Here is a 22,577-nt window from a genome sequence, read left to right on the forward strand (position 1 = left end):
ATATACATTATAAAAACATGCCAACACTGCTAAACCGAAATTTTTGTTCCATGTTTGACATTTGCGGTTATAATCAGCTTGTACTTTCAGTAAACTCAACGCAATTTTTTTATAAACAAATTTTTAAATTTTAATATTTCAATTTACAAATAGTCCCATCGTAAAGTACGGCTAAAAATACATTAAAAATGCTATACCGATATGGCAATTTTTAAACTACCGTATACGTTATTCAGTATGTGGAACAAAGATAACACTTAATTGTTTGAATACAAGTGAGACATAATCCACGCATATTGAGTAGAGAGTCTAATTTTTAAACAATGTTGCAAAATTTCTGTTACATCATTCCTTCTAAAATATTAGTCGGATACATGAGTGTAACAATATTTAAATCCACTAGTTTACTGTAGAATGAAAATTAATATTGCCCCAACAAAACTTACATGAAGTAATCATGTAACTGTTATTTTTAAACGATTATATCATTACTTGATTAATTAACAAAGAACACTGAATGGAGAAATTGACATGTGACAGCAGCGTGAGCTAAATAAATAACGCACTTCAGTAGACAGACAGATAGTATACACGGTGTGCCCCTCTACGAGTGCATTATTTCTCCTCAAAAGAATAGACGGTGCTTATCTGTACAGCACTTTTATGGTCTATCTATTTGATTTTTAGCTGTGGTGGTAAAAAGTTAAAAACAAATAATTAACATGCCAAACGTATATTTTCGAGAAGAAACCACTCACGAACTTTTTCGAGGCGATCATTTTAAATTATGGAATTTTGTGAAATTATGATGAAGAAATCGAATGGGAACAATAACTTTTTAAAAAATGTTTTGTTTTCCGATAAATCTTCATTCACAATCCATAAAAGTCATAATCCATCTGTCGTCCGCTATAGGTCCAGGGAAAATAAACATTTGAGTATTGCTGAGTATACCCAAAGAAATTAAATGTGTGGACTGGACTTTATAACGATAATATAGTTGGTTCATTTTTTATTACGGAAAATCTGAATGGACGTAAGTATCTAGATTTATTACGCAATCAGATTATTCCAGCAGTTCGAAACCTTGCGGTCAACTTCGATGATGCGGTTTCAAAAGGATGGTTGCCCAGCACATAAGGCAATCGAAATTACAAATTATTTGGAACAGACATTCCCTGGACGATTAATTTCTGCACGAGGAACAATAAAATGGCACCCTAGATCGCCAGATTTAGCACCTTTGGATTTTTATTTCTGGGGAATGCTAAAATCAAAATTATATCGTCATGAATTCGAACGAGCTACCAATTTAGCAGAATTGCAAGAAAAAAATGTTCAACTCTGTAGTCGGGTACAGCCAAATCGGCTGAATGCAATGAGACTGGGTTTAGTTGATAGATTAGGATTTTGTTTAGCGCAAAATGATAGTTTGTTCAAACATTTAATTGGTTTGAGATTTTTTTTGAAAATGCCTTTAATTTTAATTTAATTATTTAGAATAATTTTTTTAGTAGGTTTTTTTTTTATAAAAATAATATTTTTATGTTTTGTTATTGTTAAGTTAATTATTGTTTTTTTGGCGACTAAATAATTTTATGCAAACAACTAAACACTCCTCGTGAGTGTCTGATAATAATTAGTACTGAATACCGGATAGCCCGATGTATCATGGGCCTTTAATCAGTAAGGAAATCAGTTCCTTAAATCAATGTTCTTTGTTAACTAATTAGGTAATTAATAGAATCGATCAGAAAATAACAATTACATGGCTAATTTATTTAAGTTTTTTTTGGGACAATATTAATTTTCATTCTACAATGAACTGTAGTGGATTTAAATATTATTTTATACTCATGTATCGAACTAAAATTTTAGAAGGAAAGATGTAACAGAGATAATATAGCAACACTGTTTAAAAGTCATACATACTCCTTCCCGATGGTGACTGCCTCTCACTTCTATTCAAACAATTAAGTGTTATCTTTGTTCCACATACTGAATAACGTATACGATAGTTAAAAAATTGCCGTAACGGTATATGTTATATATAAAAAGTTTATGGTCTATCATCATCATCATCTTGGTGCTACAGCCCTTAGAAGGCCTCGACCTTCTCAAGCTTTCTAAGCCATTCTGTTATGTCCCTTGCTTGCATTTTCCAGTTGCCGACTCCGATCTTCTCTGCATCTTGTGTTACCCCATCCATCCACCTCAGCTTTGGTCTACCCCGTCTTCTCATTCCCACGGGTTGCGCTGTTAGAATATTTTTTATCATATTCGATTCAGGGGCCCGAGCTATATGTCCTGCCCACTGCAGGCGGTTTCGCTTAATTATAGTGGTAATATCTTTACCACCAAACGTATGCTTGTAGATATTCTGCAGTTCAAAGTTATATCTACGCCTCCATATTCCGTTCTCACAGACCGCTCTGAATATCTTGCGTAGCACCTTTCTTTCAAAAATGCATAGAGCGGATTCATCTGTTTTCGTTAGCGTCCATGTCTCTGATCTATATGTGAGAACGGGGACTATCAGTGTTCTATACAGCCGTATACGAGTTTTTTGAGACAGACGTTTGTTAGCTAAGTACTTTGATAGACCATGATAACACCTGTTTGCAATTATTATTCGCCTTTTTATTTCCTCAGATGTGTTATTATTGGGTTTAACCGATGTCCCTAGATATATGAACTCTTTGACTGCTTCAAAGTTTTGGTCATTGATGATTAAATTTGTGTCAACATTTCCAGCTCTTCTGTTTGTGTTAGTCGCCATGAATTTGGTTTTATTTTGATTTATCTGTAACCCCATTAGTTCTGCTGCTGCTACTAGCTCGGTTAGGATTTCCGCAGTTCTCGCCCTAGTTCTTGTTATAATGTCCACGTCGTCTGCATATGCTAGAATTTGGACTGATCTATTAAATATTGTTCCCCTGCTATCTAAATTAGCGTCTCGTAGTTTATAGTCTAAAAGTTATTAAAAATTTCAAGTCGAAAAATCGAATATTTAGCCTAATTTTGAGTCCTCATAACTTTTTACATTAAGTAGGATTCATTTTCTTTATTACTTCTGACTGTGACTTTAGTATCCCCCATTCCTAATACACGATCTGTAGACCACATCCCAGAGTTCGCCATTGTGTCCTACAAAGCACCTGAGTGCCGGTTTGCATAGAAGCGTACTTGGTCCTGAAATTCTTCGCCTAATTTCAATTCCAATACGAAACATCCCCTTGCGATAATTTTTAAATTACCTACAGTAATACTCAACTTCTTGGTATCTTTCCTTCCGATCCAGGTTCAATTAACGTTACAATACTTATCGTTAGAAGCTGTTGTCCAACTGTTTAATCTGTTCAATATCAAAGTATAGTTCGTCCCAAACCCTTCTTTCAGTGCGTCATAGTTGATCGAATTCTCTCTAACACATTAAGCTAGAAGTGACAGAAAAAAACGTGAGTCTGTGATTATTATACATAGAACTTAGAAAATTATTTATCGTAAGCTAATCCCTTTTACGGATGTATAATTGGTTGGAGTTTAGAATACGCTAAATTGATATCCAATCAATGATGCGCATAAATATAATTTGATGCAGATTATCTCGATCGTGACAGTACTTTCACAATGTCAACTGATAAAATGATAATTGTCATTCCAGGTTAGTATTTTCAGACATTTTACAGTAAAAATTTAATTTTGTATTTATTTATTGTATAATAAAAATATTTTAAATATGCCGAGATATATCGAGAAAGAACAAAGACTAATATTAAAATTATTAAATTATTTTCAATTAGAAAAAGACAGATTATGATCTTGCAACTGTCAAATTTAACTAAAATGTCATGCAATAATTCTCGACATTCTTAAAATCCTATATGACGTCAAAATTAGTGACGCACTGAAAGAAGGGTTTGGGACAGACTGTATGTGGTAAAAGACGTTCAGGAATGCTGACTAAATGCACGCAAGGAGCAAATATACAGTCACAAAAATCCTAATTATAGATATAGATGTAATTTTAGCCATTTTCACAGAATAAAACATACATTACATAACTTAGAACAAGTAACAAGGCGTACGTGCCTGATGCAGCCAAACCAGTGCAGTGGAAGAATATACAGCTTTCTGTACACAATTAAAAGACACAAAGTCCAAAATTTAGAGCCCAACAATATAAAATAATTCAAGCGATGAAATAGTTGCCGCTTCACCTAAATGATTTGGAAAGAAAAGTCTCTACTCACAATCCTCTTAAATGATGTTATATTTTTGCGACCGGTTTCGAAGTTTACAATTTATACTCATCATCAGGCCTATAAAACTAAGAAAGGATTACAGTAATAAGGACATTATCAATCTATAGTTGTTGTAGTTAGTTTACCCACCATAAAATCCCTCATCGACCAGTTACCTATTTTAAATTTCTTTAAAGAAGATTTTTGCCAGCACATTACAATAGTATTTTGGTAAAAAAACATTTTTTAAAATATAGTGACGTATTCGCTCCGTGCGTGACCATGGTAGGGGTACCTTGAAACGATGCCAGCGTGCGTAACGGCGAAATATGACAAAATTGGACCTTTTGGATCTTTTTAGGCATAAATTTTACCAAAAAAGGGTGCAAATACATGTTGCGTATTTAATTGTGCTAATAGCAAAAATAGTGAGTGTAGCTTTTATAGGTTTACAAAGATTACATATAAATTAGAGAAAAGAAAAAGATGCATTCGTGATATTAATATGAAAAAGTAAGTATCACATAATTTCATTTTTATGCAATTGAAATAGGAAAAATTTAAATAATTTACCTTAAATGATATTTCATAAGGCTTCAAGCTAACTGCAGCCTGTCAGATAACTTTAGTTTTATATCATAATTTTTACTATTATTGTTTTTAATTACATGCAAAAACTTGATTTGCCGGTACTAGATTTTTCCCTTTCTTTTCCGTTTGGGGTTGAAAAGATAAAGTTGATGAATTTTTAGAAACCCAGTTTTTAATACTAAATTTATTTTGTACATAAACTAAAAAAATATAATTAAAAAACTAATTATTAATACTTGTCAATTTCGTATCTATTTAACATATGTTTAACCTCAAATTGGGAGGTCCAAAACTGTCAGATGAAGGCGGTAGATGTCGCGTCAGTCACGCACGGAGCGAATATTAATTATTTTAATCTGTGAGTGTCGGTCTTTTTTAAAATTTTTAAAAATAGGTAACTGGTTGATGATGGATTTTATGGTGACTAAACTAACTGCAATAACTATAGATTGTTCTTTATACTGTAATCCTTTCTTAGTTTCATAGGTCTGATGATGTATATAATGATATATGATGAGTATAAATTGTAAACTTCGAAACTGATCGCAGAAACATAACATCATTTAAGACTTAATAAACTTAAAGGATTGTGGGTAGAGACTTTTCCTTCCACATTATTCAGACATAATAATTATTATGGGAGATCTGAGAACGAGAATAGGAAATGAACTTGTGGATGGAGTAAAAGGAAAATTCGATGAAGAGTTCGTAAACGATCGGGGTGAAATTCTGGTGAAACTATAAACATACAATAATATAAGAATATAAAAAAATAAACAAAACAAAATATTTTAATTATAATATAATTGTGCTGCTCAAAAAAATCTAGTAGTTAATTTAAAAATGCCCCAAGAAAATGTTTCCAGAACCATATTAAAAAATTTCAGTTCTTTAAATCAAAATGTATATGACCTAAAAATGACAGTGGTAATTAATTTTGTTTTCAATAATAGGCTACATGCGTAGATTTCTATTAGAGTCCTTTTAATAAATATTAAATTCTTTTGATTTACCTCATATAAGCACTCGATATGATAGCAGTTATCACAAAATTGGTTTCTGCAGACGATTTCGGGCAATTTGTCGTTTAATCTGTAGGAGAAACAGATGCTGCAATCTCCGGCTTCTAATAAAAGATCGTCTTGTTTACCTTCGGTGATTGGTTTCGTAGGAAATTTATCTAGACCTAAAAACGTGTAAAAATCAAAGATATGCTGTATAGAAAGATGTAAGAAATACTTATAATGCTCTGTAGAGGAAGAGAGTGTCCAGAAAAGCGGTGGCATAATATGCCGTTATGCAAAGAACGTTCAAAGACGGTCATCTTTTTGATGATCAGAATTGTTTCCACGATTCTGATGACATGGGAGCGCCATGTATCAAAATATTGCCAGTTCTTTAGTCTGTTTTTGTTAAGAGAAAAGGTAAGGAGGAAAATCTTTATAATTTTTTTTACGAAAATTTGATTTCAGTTATTAATCCTTTTTATGCAACTTTTGTTATTTCATTTTTTTATAAATAAAAGTTATTTAGTTCAAAATAGTAGCTTTATTAATGTCAAAATGGTTACAAATATTATGAAAGATATATCGCTGAATATTAACGCAAAATTTCGAAAACCACTAACTCTTGAGATTAACAATAGGTATACCTACATTTTTTTTCCGCAAAAATGATGTAGCTTTAATGTTTTTCAATAAAAGGACCAATATGAAAAAGTTATGTGTACCGTTACACCAATAACATGGCGCATGTGGTACCCTTAATAAAATACATCGAGACTGATATATTTGACTTCTCTTACCACAACTTTTACGTTCGTACAACCAAAATCTTTAAATTTACTGCGAAAATAATTTTCTAAATTTCAACTCAGCCACCCTTTTTTATTATAAATATTTGATCAAAGCAAGCTGCGTGCGATTGTAATATTTCCAGGCCAATAATCTTCCATTTCGTTTTGGTACATTACTTACAGACCATCCTATATAACGGTCCCAAACTCATATTTTTTAGGAAAAATTATCTTACAACTTTGATTTCCGAGGTGTAAATCGAAACGTCACCAGTGGTCTGTCAAAATGATCTAAAAGTATGTTTCATGAACAGAAAAGGATGTATATGGTATAAAATAAAAAAAAACGGGATGTGGCACTCCGAGAGTGACCGAGGAGGCGAAGCATAGCTTTCTTATCGTCTACGCACGGAGCGATGGATTATATATATATATATATATATATATATATATATATATATATATATATATATATATATATATTATTGTGATATTTAAAGTCTCGGTGCGCCAAGGAATAATTAGCTAATTAATTTTTGATTAATTAAAATTATTTCAATGATGTGATTATGACTCTATCACAATTTTTAATTCTTTTATCTCAGGGTTAAAATTCGTGCTTCAATATCTATGCTATTACATGTGAAAGGTAAGGTCCAGAGAATACCGGAATAATAAAAAACACATATGATCTAACACTATATATTGAAAAAAATTAATGAAATAATTCACACTCAAAAGTTTTCAATAAACAAATCTCATATAAGGATTCTCAAAATTTTGTTCTCCGTACGTGAACAATCAAAATTAATGGTACAAACAATATTAATTGAAAACTCAAAATCCAAACTATTCTAACTCTCCTAATCAAAATATTTATATCCTTTCTAAATTACGTGTAAAAATTGTGTTATCAATAAAAGAAAAAAAAACTGCAGAAACAAAATATCTCTCTCTGATGATGAGTGGTCCAAATCCTTGTTCCTTGTAGACTATATTATCTCCTCTCAACCGCTCCCTATGTAATCAGCAATCGTACAACAGATTGTTGCAAGTATATCGTCTTTAATGATCTCCTTTAAAAGCACAAATCATTCAAATTATGATAGCCTTTCTCCTCTCGATAAACTGAATCTCTCGTTGGCCCGAGTGAAAAATGACTCTTGGAATATCTTCTCTTTACGATAAACTGAATCTCTCGTTGGCCTGAACAGTGACTCTTGGAATATAAGTAGGAAAATATGACTTACAATATTTTGCTGCTCCAGCTTCTGTCAGATACACTAACTCCACAAAAACTCACTAACATTCAACACTACTGCTTGCTACCTCTCAGGAACCGCCAGAGAACAATCCTTGTTCCTCTTACAGATTTGGAAAACCAACTGACTGCTATCTTTTCTCTCTCCTCAATCTCGCTAAACTTTCTCCCACACACTTATCCCACCTTTTTCAATCTCCGCCAATCACAACTCGTCACAATTCCCCCACTTCTTCATTTCGATAACAAACAAGTTTTTACCTATAATTATAAATTTCCTAAAACTTATTTACAAATAATATTTTTCTATAAATCTTAAAACTAACAAAAACCTCTTTCTAAAATATCTTCTATTGTCTTTAATCACTGCACTAATGCATTTGTAAAAACCCGTTTCAATTTGTCTTTTGTTTCACTTAAACTTATGCGGGTTACTCAAGATTAACAAAGAAATGATTGATGTAAAGCTTACATTTTGTTTGGTACAGGTAATTCAAGGATTTAATAACTTTCCTTCTCCGAAATGTTTGTTGGATATTATCCTACTTATCTGAATTATTTTAATGTTTTTGAACTTTGAAATATTTTTAAACAAACCAATATTTTTCTCGATTTTACATATCATAACAAATCCCCGCCATTTGATCTGCCGAAAACTCTTTGTTAAATTTTAAAAATGACAAAAGTTTTCTAGGATCAAATTATTTCACTATGTTATTAAAATCTATTCATGATATTGATAGATGTCGTGAATGTTAAAAATACCCCGTATATTGCCTGTCTTTATACGGGATTGGATATATTTTCGTTTTAAATTTTTCCAAGTATTTTCCCTTCAAAGAAAGTTCATAATTTTTAGCCACTCGGTTTACTTTATTAACAAGATCTCCATGGTTTCTTAAAATCTTCTCTATGTTTTCTCCACAATTTATTTTTCTTTCATCCTCCTTTTGTTCATATGTGTTCACTGTCCATAATACTTCTTCACACAATTCTGGATTCTCGTCCATTAGTGCCATTTTTTCTTCTGTTTTCCTTTTATCCTCTAATTCCCTTTGGTATTCCGAGCACCATGTTTCTATTCCTTTCATTTCTCTGATGATACTTTCTTTTTCTTCCTGCTTCCATTCTGTTTTATCGTTGGTTGCCGACAATTCTTCTGTATCTTCTATTTCCTGTTTTTCTCTGGTCTCCATCTTATTTTCCTGCTTTCTTTTCGAACTCTTCTTCTTTTTCTTCCTTCTCTTTTTCTCTTCTGTTAGATCTTGTTCTTGTACTTTCGGTTTATTCTCTACAGTCATATCGATTTCTTTGTGTTTTTCCTGTGCATTGATCCTTCCAGAATTTGTTTTCTTATCTGTTTGCTTTTCTTCTCCTGTGTTGTCTGGTTCTGCTCTGATTTCCATTTTATTTTCCGCAAAATTTATGGTGATATCTTTTTTCCTCAATTCATCAATTCCCGCTATCATATCATGATTTAAGTCTTCAATCACCACACATTTCATAATATGGAATTTGTTTCCCACTCTTATCTGTACTCCCAAACCTTCGTTTACTGTCGTCAAATTTTTATTGTTTGCACCCACTAAATCAACCCTAGGAATCTTATACACAAATCTGTCCAAATTTAATTCTTTTACTAGTTTTTTATTGATTAGCGATATCTCCGAGCCAGAATCAATCACAATTTTAATTGCTTTATGTTTTATAAATGCATCTAAAAATATTAGATTAGAATTAGAGATTTGTCTTTCGTTTCCTATTGCTACATGATTCATCTCCCTTCTATTTTGTTGTTGGAAACTCTGGTTATTTCTATCATCCCTTTGTTCGTTAGTATTCCTATTCGGAGTATTTTGTGCATCTCTATTCCTGTTGTGATTTTCATATGTTCTATGTTGTGTGTCATTCCGGTTATCGTAATTTTGTTGTCTATTGTAATTATTGTAATTTCTCGGCCTATATTCGTTTGTTGATCTGGGATGTCGGTTTCTCTGGTCATAATTTGATGAATACCTTCTTTCCGGTCCATTATATTGGTCATGTTGTCTTCTATTTCTCATTTCTTTTCTTTTCGCTTCTTTTAATTGAAGGAATTGGCACAAACTATCAATATCTTGATAGTTTCTCAAAATCACGTGATCTTCCAACGTTTCCTCAAAATGTCTGCTGATCATTTCTACCAGCTGTTCGGTAGAATATTTGTATTCTAGATATTTTGAATTGTTATATATCTGCAAAGCATATCTTTCTTCAGATATACCCATTTTTTCGTGATATTTTCCATTCTGTAGCTCTTGGTTGATTTCTCTCTGTTTATTTTTCCCCCAGAAATAGTTGAGAAATTTATTTTCAAAATCTGTCCAATTTTCAAACTCATCTTCCTTGCTTTCATACCATAACGCTGCTCCTTCTTTCAAATGGTTTCTAATTGTTTCTTTGCAATCGTCAAAATATCTAATATGTTGTAATTTGGTTTTCAAATTTTTAACAAACGGTACTGGGTGTGTTTTCCGAATATCCCCGCCAAATTGTATTTTCGCCTCGCTTGTTCCATGGATGATAACTTCTTTTCTCTCTACCCCTCTTAGTTCAATTTCTGCCATTTGTTTTTCATTTTGCTTTAATCTTCTTTCTACTTCCTTCCTGTCTTCTTGTAGCGCCATTTCAAATTTTTCTTCTAACTGTCCTAATTCCTTTTTCTGGACAATCTTTATTTCCTTTATCGTATTTTGGATATCTTTTATCTCTGTCTCTTGTTTTGCATTCTTTATGGTTATTTCTTCTATCTGTTGTATCAGTTCTTTCTTTATCCCCTCAACACATCCTTTAATTTCTTGTTCATAGTTTTCCAAACGCTGCTCTATATTTCTGTTATTTAGTTCTATTGTTTGTTTTGTTTCTTGTTGATTTCTATCCATTTTTTGTGACTGGAGTTGCATTAGTTGTAATATTTTATCTATTCCTGATAGTTCTTTTCTCTCCTCAACTATTGTCACATTTCCTTCATTATCCGATACTTCTTCCAAAATTGTTTCATCTTCTCTGTTATCCTCCTTCCTTTCCTGCATTTTACTTTGTCTCCTTGTGACAGACATGTTGTTACTTTTTGTTATTGTTTTTGTCCCCGCCAAATGTGAAATTTTACAACACTCTATATGTTTCAGAACACGACAATATTTCTCCCCAAATGTATTAAATTTTCACGACAAATATCAAATATGCAATCAGTAAAATTCAAATAATTCAAAATAAATATCAAATGTACGATTGGTAAAGAAAATAAAATCAAATAATTCAATAGCAGTAAATATCCACTAACTACGATCAAACAATAAATCAAATTTATATTCCCTGGAAAAATTGTCAAAATACTTTCAAATTCAAATTCCCTCAATGTTATATGTTTTTATCTCTGGATCACCTGTACTTATTCCAGATCTCTTTCCCTTCCTTCAAATGTAAAGCTGCGATATTTTCAAGCCCCACGTTTTGGAAGCCAGTTATTGTGATATTTAAAGTCTCGGTGCGCCAAGGAATAATTAGCTAATTAATTTTTGATTAATTAAAATTATTTCAATGATGTGATTATGACTCTATCACAATTTTTAATTCTTTTATCTCAGGGTTAAAATTCGTGCTTCAATATCTATGCTATTACATGTGAAAGGTAAGGTCCAGAGAATACCGGAATAATAAAAAACACATATGATCTAACACTATATATTGAAAAAAATTAATGAAATAATTCACACTCAAAAGTTTTCAATAAACAAATCTCATATAAGGATTCTCAAAATTTTGTTCTCCGTACGTGAACAATCAAAATTAATGGTACAAACAATATTAATTGAAAACTCAAAATCCAAACTATTCTAACTCTCCTAATCAAAATATTTATATCCTTTCTAAATTACGTGTAAAAATTGTGTTATCAATAAAAGAAAAAAAAACTGCAGAAACAAAATATCTCTCTCTGATGATGAGTGGTCCAAATCCTTGTTCCTTGTAGACTATATTATCTCCTCTCAACCGCTCCCTATGTAATCAGCAATCGTACAACAGATTGTTGCAAGTATATCGTCTTTAATGATCTCCTTTAAAAGCACAAATCATTCAAATTATGATAGCCTTTCTCCTCTCGATAAACTGAATCTCTCGTTGGCCCGAGTGAAAAATGACTCTTGGAATATCTTCTCTTTACGATAAACTGAATCTCTCGTTGGCCTGAACAGTGACTCTTGGAATATAAGTAGGAAAATATGACTTACAATATTTTGCTGCTCCAGCTTCTGTCAGATACACTAACTCCACAAAAACTCACTAACATTCAACACTACTGCTTGCTACCTCTCAGGAACCGCCAGAGAACAATCCTTGTTCCTCTTACAGATTTGGAAAACCAACTGACTGCTATCCTTTCTCTCTCCTCAATCTCGCTAAACTTTCTCCCACACACTTATCCCACCTTTTTCAATCTCCGCCAATCACAACTCGTCACAATTCCCCCATTTCTTCATTTCGATAACAAACAAGTTTTTACCTATAATTATAAATTTCCTAAAACTTATTTACAAATAATATTTTTCTATAAATCTTAAAACTAACAAAAACCTCTTTCTAAAATATCTTCTATTGTCTTTAATCACTGCACTAATGCATTTGTAAAAACCCGTTTCAATTTGTCTTTTGTTTCACTTAAACTTATGCGGGTTACTCAAGATTAACAAAGAAATGATTGATGTAAAGCTTACATTTTGTTTGGTACAGGTAATTCAAGGATTTAATAACTTTCCTTCTCCGAAATGTTTGTTGGATATTATCCTACTTATCTGAATTATTTTAATGTTTTTGAACTTTGAAATATTTTTAAACAAACCAATATTTTTCTCGATTTTACATATCATAACAATATATATATATATATATATATATATATATATATATATATATATATATATATATATATATATATATACAGTAGACTCCCTCTTTAACGAGAACTGAAATGGCAGACTAATTACCTCGTTATAAGCCGATCTTGTTATATCAAACAACAATAATACTGTGCATACATATGAATATGTAGTTTTCTCAAACATTAACTTTCTATAGTGAAGCCATTCGGAGCAATATAAGATGCTAAATATTGTTTGAATGGCGTTTTTGAAAAAAAGTTGTTTACTTTTATTGTCAATGATATATGTTAAAACAAAAAATCTGTATTCTGTAAATCTGTATAAAGCGTATTTTCAAGGATAACATAAACTATTGCTTCTGCAATTGGAAGAAGTCTGTCATTTTTGACTGCTTTAAATTGTCCAGTATTCTATCTATCATATTTTCTAAAGATGTGAAACAGTTGTATTATTTTTCATTTTCGTTTCATCTTTGGGTAGTTTCTTAAAACATTCAAAGCTCTTTCCACATGTTGTCTATTAGGACCTTCTTATTATTAGGTGCGAATGGTCAACCCCCTACAATGACACTTGTGAATCATAAATTGTAAATTTCCGAAGAAGTTTATTGCGGGCGGCAGTTAAAAAGGGTATTTATTTATAGCCACAACCGGGCCCAAAACGTAAAAAAAACACGTTTTTTAATCTTATTTTCTCACGTTATAACCAAATTTGCCTCGCTATAGAGGGTGATAGTTCATGAACCTCGTTATAAGCGAAACCTCGTAATAACCGTGTTCGTTATAGAGAGAGTATACTGTATATATATATATATATATATATATATATATATATATATATATATGTATATATATGTATATATATATGTATATATATATATATATATATATACATATATATACATATATATATATACATATATATATATATATATATATATATATATATATACATATATATATACATATATATACATATATATATATATATATATATATATATATATATATATATATATATATATATATATATATATATATATATTAATATATATATTCGACTTTTTCGACGTTTCGCTAGGATATACAAATGCCTTTTTCAAGAAATAATATTGACTAAAAAACATTTTATCAAAAGACATAATACGGATTAAAAGAGAAACTTTTGACTTACCAAGCATGTAACAGACCCACTAAGTCACTACATGTATAATGTATTTTAAAATTGAATATGTTGTTTGTTGATGTTGGTTTATCATTAAAACAATCAGTTGTTTTAACATCATAGGCGTTCTGAGATTATCTATTAGTGTATTTTAAATTAAATTAAAATATATCTTGTTTAAATTTTTGACATATTTTTTATCATTTATTGCATTATTATTTTTTTTATTTCTATATACTCTAGGAGCTCCCTCTTTTTCCTGTTATGTTAACTTTTTAGGATCTTTTGTCAAAATCAAATTTATGTTACTTTTCGTTTTCATGTTTTGTGAGGGCGATTGAGTATTTTTTGTCATATTTGTGAGAATGTGAGAATTTATTCTTAAGTTATATAAGTAGCTGACTGGTTTGTCCAATATAAACCCCATTGCAATTCGAGTATTGCATTTCATATATAACAAACGATTTTTTTAATTGAGGGGTTTTTGTTTTTAGTTCTGTAAAATTCTCTTTCAAAAGATTGTGCCGTTTATGAGCAACTGTAATGTTTTTTCACCTAGTCGTCACCTAGTAGTTTTTTTTAAATACCTCCAGAATGCTTCTATTTAGAAAAACTAAAACTGATAAGATTATTTATCCTCTAGAGTTGAATCGATTTCATCAATTGGGGATTTCTAGTACCGGTCATAGACCACCGGTCTAGCACCGTCATGAAAGTTAAATTATTTATTTATGTTGTATTATCAAGATTGTATTTAAAATATTTTTTAGATGATAAATTACTAGAGTTCGAGTGACGAAGATTTGGAGGTAATTTATTTAAGGAGCGAAGTTTCAAAGAATAAAGATTTTTTTTTAAGAACTAGTTACAGTAATGACCGGTGAGCAATATAAGGTACATTTCAGATTGTCCCGAGAATTGACAATGGAGTTGGCTGATAGATATGAAACATCGGAGTACTATCATTATCGGAAAGGAGATTCCAAAAAAATTGACCACTTGAAAATAATGATGGCATTACTATGGTTCATAGGAAATGAGTAGTAACATATAGGGATGATTCTAATAGATTCAGAGTAACCAGAAGCAGCAAGACGTCTCAAACAAGACAACACATATGCGGAAACGAAATTTAAAATAAACGAGAAATTAAGGAAAGTCAAAGAAGATAATGCGGAAACTCTAACTATTGACCAAAAATGGGGAAAAAATCAACATGCCCTTGTGTCAGTTGGAAAAGAAACCCTCAAACCACTTGAAGAAAAAACAAAACCTTGGATGACAGTAGAACTTCTTGAACTTATGGAAGAACGAAGAAAACATAAAGCAAAAGACCTGAATAAATACAAAGAAATTCAGAGAAACATCAGAAACAAAATTCGAGAGGCAAAAGAGAGGTGGCTCTCCGACAGATGCAAGGAAATAGAAGATCTGGATAAAAAGTATGATAGCTTTAATTTACACAAAAAAATCAAAGAAATGACAGGTTCTAGAAAACGTACAAGAACGAATATCCTTATCCGAAAAATGATAAAGGGGATATTATTACTGATATGAAGGATAGATTATGTCACTGGACCAATTACATCCAACAACTATTATTTAATGATGAAAGAGAAGAACTGTCATTAAAAATCAGCGAGGATACCGGACCACCAATATTAAGAGAAGAAGTCATCTATGCCATCAAAAACACAAAAGAGGATAAAGCTACTGGATCAGATGATGTGCCAATCGAATTATTAAAACTCATCGATGAAGATGTTATTGATGTAATGGTTGAACTCTTTAATCCAATATATCAGACTGCCACAATCCCCAGACAATGGCTGCAATCGACCTTTGTAGCAATTCCCAAAAAGCCAAGTACAACTTGCTCAGATTACAGAACAATATCTTTAATGAGTCACACACTTAAAACATTTTTGAAAATAATTCACAGCAGATGCATGGACATGAATCAGGACGTGTACCTATGTTTTGTAGACTTTGAAAAGGCATTTGATAAGGTTCAACATAAAAAGCTTGTAGATATATTAAAAAGCAAAAATATTGACAGTCGTGATATGAAAATTATATCTAATTTATATTGGAATCAAACTGCCAAGGTAAGAGTTGACAACCAGTACACCCAAAATATCAAAATACAGAGAGGAGTACGCCAGGGTTGCGTGCTGTCCCCACTACTTTTTAATGTCTACAGTGAAGCGGTATTTAAAAAAGCGCTCTCAGACTCATTAGAAGGTATATCTACCAATGGAGAAGTTTTGAATAATTTACGTTTTGCAAACGATACAATAATAATGACGGATAACAACAATGATTTACAGAACGTAATGCAACGCCTTAATGAACGCTGTCATGAGTACGGACTGAAGATAAATTTAAAGAAAACTAAATGCATGATCATGACTAAATCTGCACATGCAAATATCCAATTGACTATTGAAGATACTGCAATTGAGAGTGTTAATAACTATAAATACTTAGGAACATGGATAACATCAGATGTAAATCAAACCAAAGAAATTAGGACACGCATTGAAATAGCACATGCATCATTCATTAAACTTAAAAGTTTCTTTGTTGTCGGGATATAAGGTTAGAACTACGCCTGAGAATGCTTCGATGTTACGTGTTCTCTACTCTTCTTTATGGCTTGGAAGCGTGGACACTAAAACAAGTCCATCTGAATAAATTGGCCGCCTTTGAATTTTGGTGTTACAGAAGAATCCTACGAATATCATGAATTCAAAGAATGTCAAACGTGGAAGTAACTAGAAGGATAGGAAATGAGGCAGAAATAATATTAACTATCAAAACACGAAAACTTGAGTACTTAGGACATGTGATGAGGGGGCAAAAATACGCATTATTACAACTTATAATCCGAGGAAAGCGAAATGTGGGAAGACGAAGAATATCCTGGCTTAAGAACTTAAGGGAATGGTTTGAATGTAGTAGTGCAGAACTTTTTAGAGCGGCAGTCAACAGAGTCCGCATAGCCATGATGATTTCCAACCTTCGATAGAAGATGAAACTTAAAGAAGAAGAAGAAGCAGCTTACACAAAGTGGTTGGACAAATTATGATTTATTATAATAAAGTAAACGCAATCCGGCAACTTTTTCTTGTGTATTTAACTAGCGACCTATGACACAGAGAACAAGAGAGAGAGAGAGAGAGAGTAAGAGAGAGAGAGAGAGAGAGAGAGAGAGAGAGAGAGAGAGAGAGAGAGAGAGAGATAAGATTCACCAATTCCAGCGAAAACACTCAAACAGTATTTTTAAGAATAAATTTTGATTTACCAATATTGTAATAAGTTAAGTTTCGGTAAAGTGATTGTGATTAGATTAATACAGTCCATTATATCAAGTGTAAACAGTGGTGATAACGGTTATTTATTTCTTGAGCATCTTGTCGCATGATGTAATCACATGGCCAGATGCAGAATAAAAAGTAGCCATTGAACACCATTCTGCAAATAAAGATTTTCCTGGTGTTATTGATGAAACTCACATTGAAATTAATAAACCGCAAGAAGATCCAGACTCCTATCTTAATAGGGACCATTTTTTTTATACAGGTATGTTATTGAATACATATAAGTAGTTTTAATTTATTCCATAGCCCTAGCCCCAATTGTAAATATATTGTTTATTTTTGTATAAGTACATGTGTTTTCTGTTGGTTTTAGGCACAAGACCATAATAGAAGAATAAGAGATATATTTATAAGATATCCTCCAAATTCCGTACATGACAGGAGAGTCTTGAGAGTATCACCTTTGTACCAAACATTTCCTCAACTGTGTACAGCTAATTATTTTCTTATTGTAGATAGTGGATATCCATGTCTTAAACATTGATTAACTCCATTTAAGGATAAAGGCAACCTGTCTAGAAGAAACTACAATTATTTGTTATCCAAAAATAGGTATATAATTGAACATCGTTTTGGGATAATGATAAATGAAGCAAAAATTTAAGCAGTTATATCACATAAAACTGCGAAATATTAGGGTGATTGTGCATCTGAGAAGAGCATGTGCCGTATTTCACTATTTATCATTGTCCAATGAATTAGCAGATGTTGGTAACGATATAATGGGCAATGAAAACCATCAGGATCAAGCAGATGTACAAGAAGAATACCTTTCAGGATATAATGAACACATTTTTCTTGTATAATTTCCTTTTACCCTCTCAGGTGTCAGAGCGTGATTCAGGTTTGTCTTTTCCTTTTAATTTTTTCTAGTTCAGCCACTTCTTTCTTAGTCTTTTTCTTAAAATATTTTTTATGTATTGACGGCACATTAGCATTTTGATCCATTGTAGTTTTTACATATTTATGTTTTATTCATATTCTCAAAATGTCTTATGCATCGAACCTTATTTCTTAGATATATTTAAATCAATGTTTATACATTTTCTGTTATTCCAAACACGATGAAACAATACAAATTGAATATCCTGGTAATGCAAGAAACGAATCGCTTTAATGAATTTATGTCAAATTATGTATGCAGAGAGAAAGAGTGCTACATCCGGCGTGACCACAGAAGTTCAGCAGGATCTTTTTAGTGTTCCGCATAACGTCTCTCTGGCCCACTGTGTTGCCCAAGATCTTGAGACGACCAAAGGAATCTCATCCGTATTTTATAAGAAGTTCGGTCGTTTGGACGAGTTAAAAAAATTGGGAAAGTACTGAGATTAGAAAATGGTCCTCGATCTTTGCTGTATATGGTGCCCAGGAAGTCGTATACAGACAGGGCAACCTACGATGATATATGGCGTGCTCTAATTTGAAGAAAATCGTCTGCAATTACGACATCAAGAATTTGGCCTTACCCAAGATAGGCCATGCACTAAGCATGCTTGAAGTGATCTTCAAGATCACTTGACCGGCGTCCTTCAAAGACAGTAGACTGTTATTTCTTTCTGAGGGGTTCATGCAGGCTGAAGAGTCCTGTAGATTCCGCCATCCTGGGCCTACATATAGAGTTGCTGATCGGGACGCTCAGATCTAAGAGGGGAGCGGTGTTACGAACAAGCATTCGGCGTGGCCCGTGTAACGGTTGGACTGTAACGGAATTAGAGGTGGGCTACTCCAGAATGTTCTAGTACATAGTGACTTTTATAATATATATAAGCATACCTTCTAGGAGTTTTTTCAGTTGATAAGAGATAATCGTGCTGTAAAATTATAAATAAATATATTTATATAAATTCGAACCGCTCGTTTTATTTAATCTCGCTACAATATCAAATTTCTTAAAAGAATACATTTTCATTACTTATATTTATTATCATAATATATGTTAAAGAATAGTTTGGTTTAGGACTGTGACGCAAAGCGCATAAATTGCCAAAATTGATTCTCTTCCTTAAATTATTTCAATATTTTAATAAAAAAACATGAATTTGTAGAAAAAAAAGGAAAACAATAATCTGCACACTAATGGAAAAACTCATCTACTTGTATATTTACCTATTAATTTCAGTATTTCTGAAAAAATACAATTGTTCGTGTCCCAATTTTCCAGATTATTATTCATTGTCATACGATAAGTCTCCACCATTCTCTCTGGTCCAAGGAAAATTATTGTAGGCATCCGACCTAAGCTGAACGGATCAACTGTTATTATAACTGAAAGAGTTTCGCCTAAAAAAGTTTCGACATAAGAATTTTGATTTATAATTTTTAATTCAGAATCTTTGAATGAATGAACTTAACCATTCCCCATAAATTAATAAGGCTCGTAAAAACAACTATGAGTAAAGTGATCTGCAGAGTGCAAATACAAGGCGATATGTCACAAGCGTTTGAAACATATGCAGGGTTAAGGCAGGGAGACGCGCTGGCGTGCCTTCTCTTTAATATAGCGTTAGAAAAGACTATAAGAGATGCCGAGTTACACAATAGGGGAACAATCTTTAATAAATCAACGCAGATTATGGCTTACGCTGACGATCTGGATTTGATCGCACGTACTTTCCCGATATTTTTATTTCTCCATATTGTTTCATTTGGGCAGCCTGCGGATCTGTTTGCGCTATTCACTTGATCTTCCACTTCGGTTTCGATCTTTCCGTAGCTAGATAATGTGATGCCTAGATATTTAAACTCCATCACTTGTTCTATTATCTGACCTTCCAGCTCCAATTTACATCTTAGTAAATTTGCTGCTGTAACTATGCATTTTGTCTTTTTTGGGGAAATTAACATGTTAAATTTTCTGGCGGTTATATTAAATTACAAAATACAAGTTTGGAGCCAATTTTAATGAGATATGGTTTCAGCAAGACAGAGCTCCAGCTCATTTTAGTGTAAATATTCGGCGTTATTTAGAACAGACATTTCCTAAATAGATTAGAACAGACATTTCCTAGATAGATTAGAACAGACATTTCCTAGGTAGATTAGGTAATATTCAATGGCCTCCTCGTTCACCCGATTTGAATCTTAAATATTATTTTTATTGAGGATACTTGAGAAGCAGAATTTATAAAACTAAAACAAGTATTGCAGAGCTAAGGAAAATAATTATCGATGAATCCATATTAATTTCTACAGAAACATGGATAAATGAAATAGACGCATTCTACTATCGTTTAGGATACTGTCAAATTAACAAAGGAGGACATTTTGAACACTTGATTGAGATTGAGACGTTTAGGCGTTTCTAGGCCTTTGTTTTATCTTTTTAATATGTTTCTGACTATCATCATCATCATCACCCAGCCCTTTGCGTTCACTGCTGAACACAAGCCTCCTTCATTTTTGTCAATTGTGCTCTATCTTGAGCACTTTTCATCCAATTTCTTGAGATCCTTAGTCCAAAAAGTAGGGGGTCCTCCTCTACTTCGTTTGTGTAACCTCGAACTCCACTCAAGTAATCTCTTCGTCCACCTTTCATTACTTATTCGGGCGACGTGTCCGACCCAGTTCCATTTCAGTGTGCAATTCGGGAAATTACATCGGTAACTCCTGTTCTTCGTCTTAAGTCTTCATTTCTAACTCGGTCATGAAGCGATATACTCAGCATTGACGTTTCCATTTTCCTCTGAGCTATTCGGAGCGTTTTAGAAGTAGCTGTCAATGTCAAAGTTTCTGCACCATAGGTCATCACAAGCAACACACATCGTTCAAATGTTTTACGTTTTAAAGAAATTGGTATATCGCTTTTAAAGATGTCTTTGAGTTTTGCATAAGCTGCCCATGCTATATTCGGTTGGCTATTCCCAGTCCGAACTGTCTAGTGAATTTAGTAATTATTATTTTGCGAAGTTAGTTACTTCTTGACAGACTGGAGTGGCTGGAAATTACTATACAACCAAACACACATACTCATAGCCAATATTAATAGTAAACAACCTAAATAGTAAATAAAAGAAAACTTTACGAATTACCGACAATCAATATTTATTTATTTGCGCCATATAATAAATAGTTATGTTAAATTATAACAACTAAAAAATATTTTTTAAATATATACTACCCAAAATTTTATGGGTTTAGTATACACTTCCACTATTTGGAATAACTTTTCTTTTTTCAATGAAAGAAGTCTGTAATAAAAGTTTATTTAAGCTGTTAATACTGTGAGATAGGAACTTTTGTGTTGTAGGTTTCCAGCCATGAATCTGTCAAAATATGCACGAGCTGAGTGAATGAACCTTAGGTTTATTCTTCTTAGTAGTTCGCATGTTTGGTTGTCTCTTGTGATCTTGATTTCGTGTCCAGGGTATATGTACTTCTCTACCAGCTCTACTTCATTGTCTCCAATATTGATATTTCCGCTAGGTACTAGGTTTGTCATGAATTTTGTTTTGGAGACGTTTATTTTAAGACCCACACTGGCACACACTAACTGAAGTTCATGTAGCATTGTACCTTGAGGTTGTCCGAGAACAAAACTATGTTTGTTCCAAATCCGGTACGAAATCCCGGTTGCTCTATTGGCTGGTAGAAATCAAGTTTTTTCTCAAGACGATTCGTTACTATTCTTGTAAGGAGTTTGTATAGGTGACTAATAAGACTTATAGGTCTGTAGTTTTCTAATTCATGGGGATCTTCTTTTATGTACAATAGAATTACCACAGCATTGTCGGGTATATTACTATCCAAAAGGCACATGTTAAAAAGGTTTTTTATTTTGTTAAGTAGGCAAGTGCCTCCGATGCCATGAAAACGTAATCCAATCCAGATCTGGAATTTTGCATATAATTGAAGCACAAACATCTATCTCAACATGGAAGGATCCCAGGACTGCCACACTTGCATCAACTTTGCTTAATTATTTATGCACATCTCAGTTTCTAGTATCAATGATGTCACTGATTGACATACTAAAATTAACATTGCCACTAAGCTGACTTCTACAAACAAAATCTCTTGATGCTAACTTGGCAACTAAGGCTGTTTCCAATGCCATATTGGCTTTGAAAGATAGAAGATCTAACTGCAAAGAAAGTTTTAGTAAGATTGCATTATTTGTGCTTGTTTTGGTCAGTATTAACTTCATTTTTTTGTCAAGGTAGTCGAATAATAAATTTATTTGCCCGTAGAAAAATCGCTCTACCGTCCCGCAGCAAAAATAGC

At 32.4% G+C, this 22,577-nt stretch overlaps 1 protein-coding gene across 1 annotated transcript in view; it reads right to left on the reverse strand.

Moving 5' to 3' along the window:
* Positions 1–22,577, reverse strand: part of Fancl (E3 ubiquitin-protein ligase Fancl) — a 349,014-nt gene that overhangs the window by 924 nt on the left and 325,513 nt on the right. The window contains exons 7-8 of the mRNA XM_072525735.1: positions 19,464–19,637; positions 5,849–6,021 (exon numbers count right to left, since the gene is read on the reverse strand). Coding sequence (XP_072381836.1) covers positions 5,849–6,021; positions 19,464–19,637 — 347 coding nt within the window. The remainder of the gene's footprint in view (positions 1–5,848; positions 6,022–19,463; positions 19,638–22,577) is intronic.

Source organism: Diabrotica undecimpunctata, chromosome 3, assembly GCF_040954645.1.
Source record: "Diabrotica undecimpunctata isolate CICGRU chromosome 3, icDiaUnde3, whole genome shotgun sequence".
In the NCBI taxonomy this organism is placed as follows: Eukaryota; Metazoa; Arthropoda; class Insecta; order Coleoptera; family Chrysomelidae; genus Diabrotica; species Diabrotica undecimpunctata.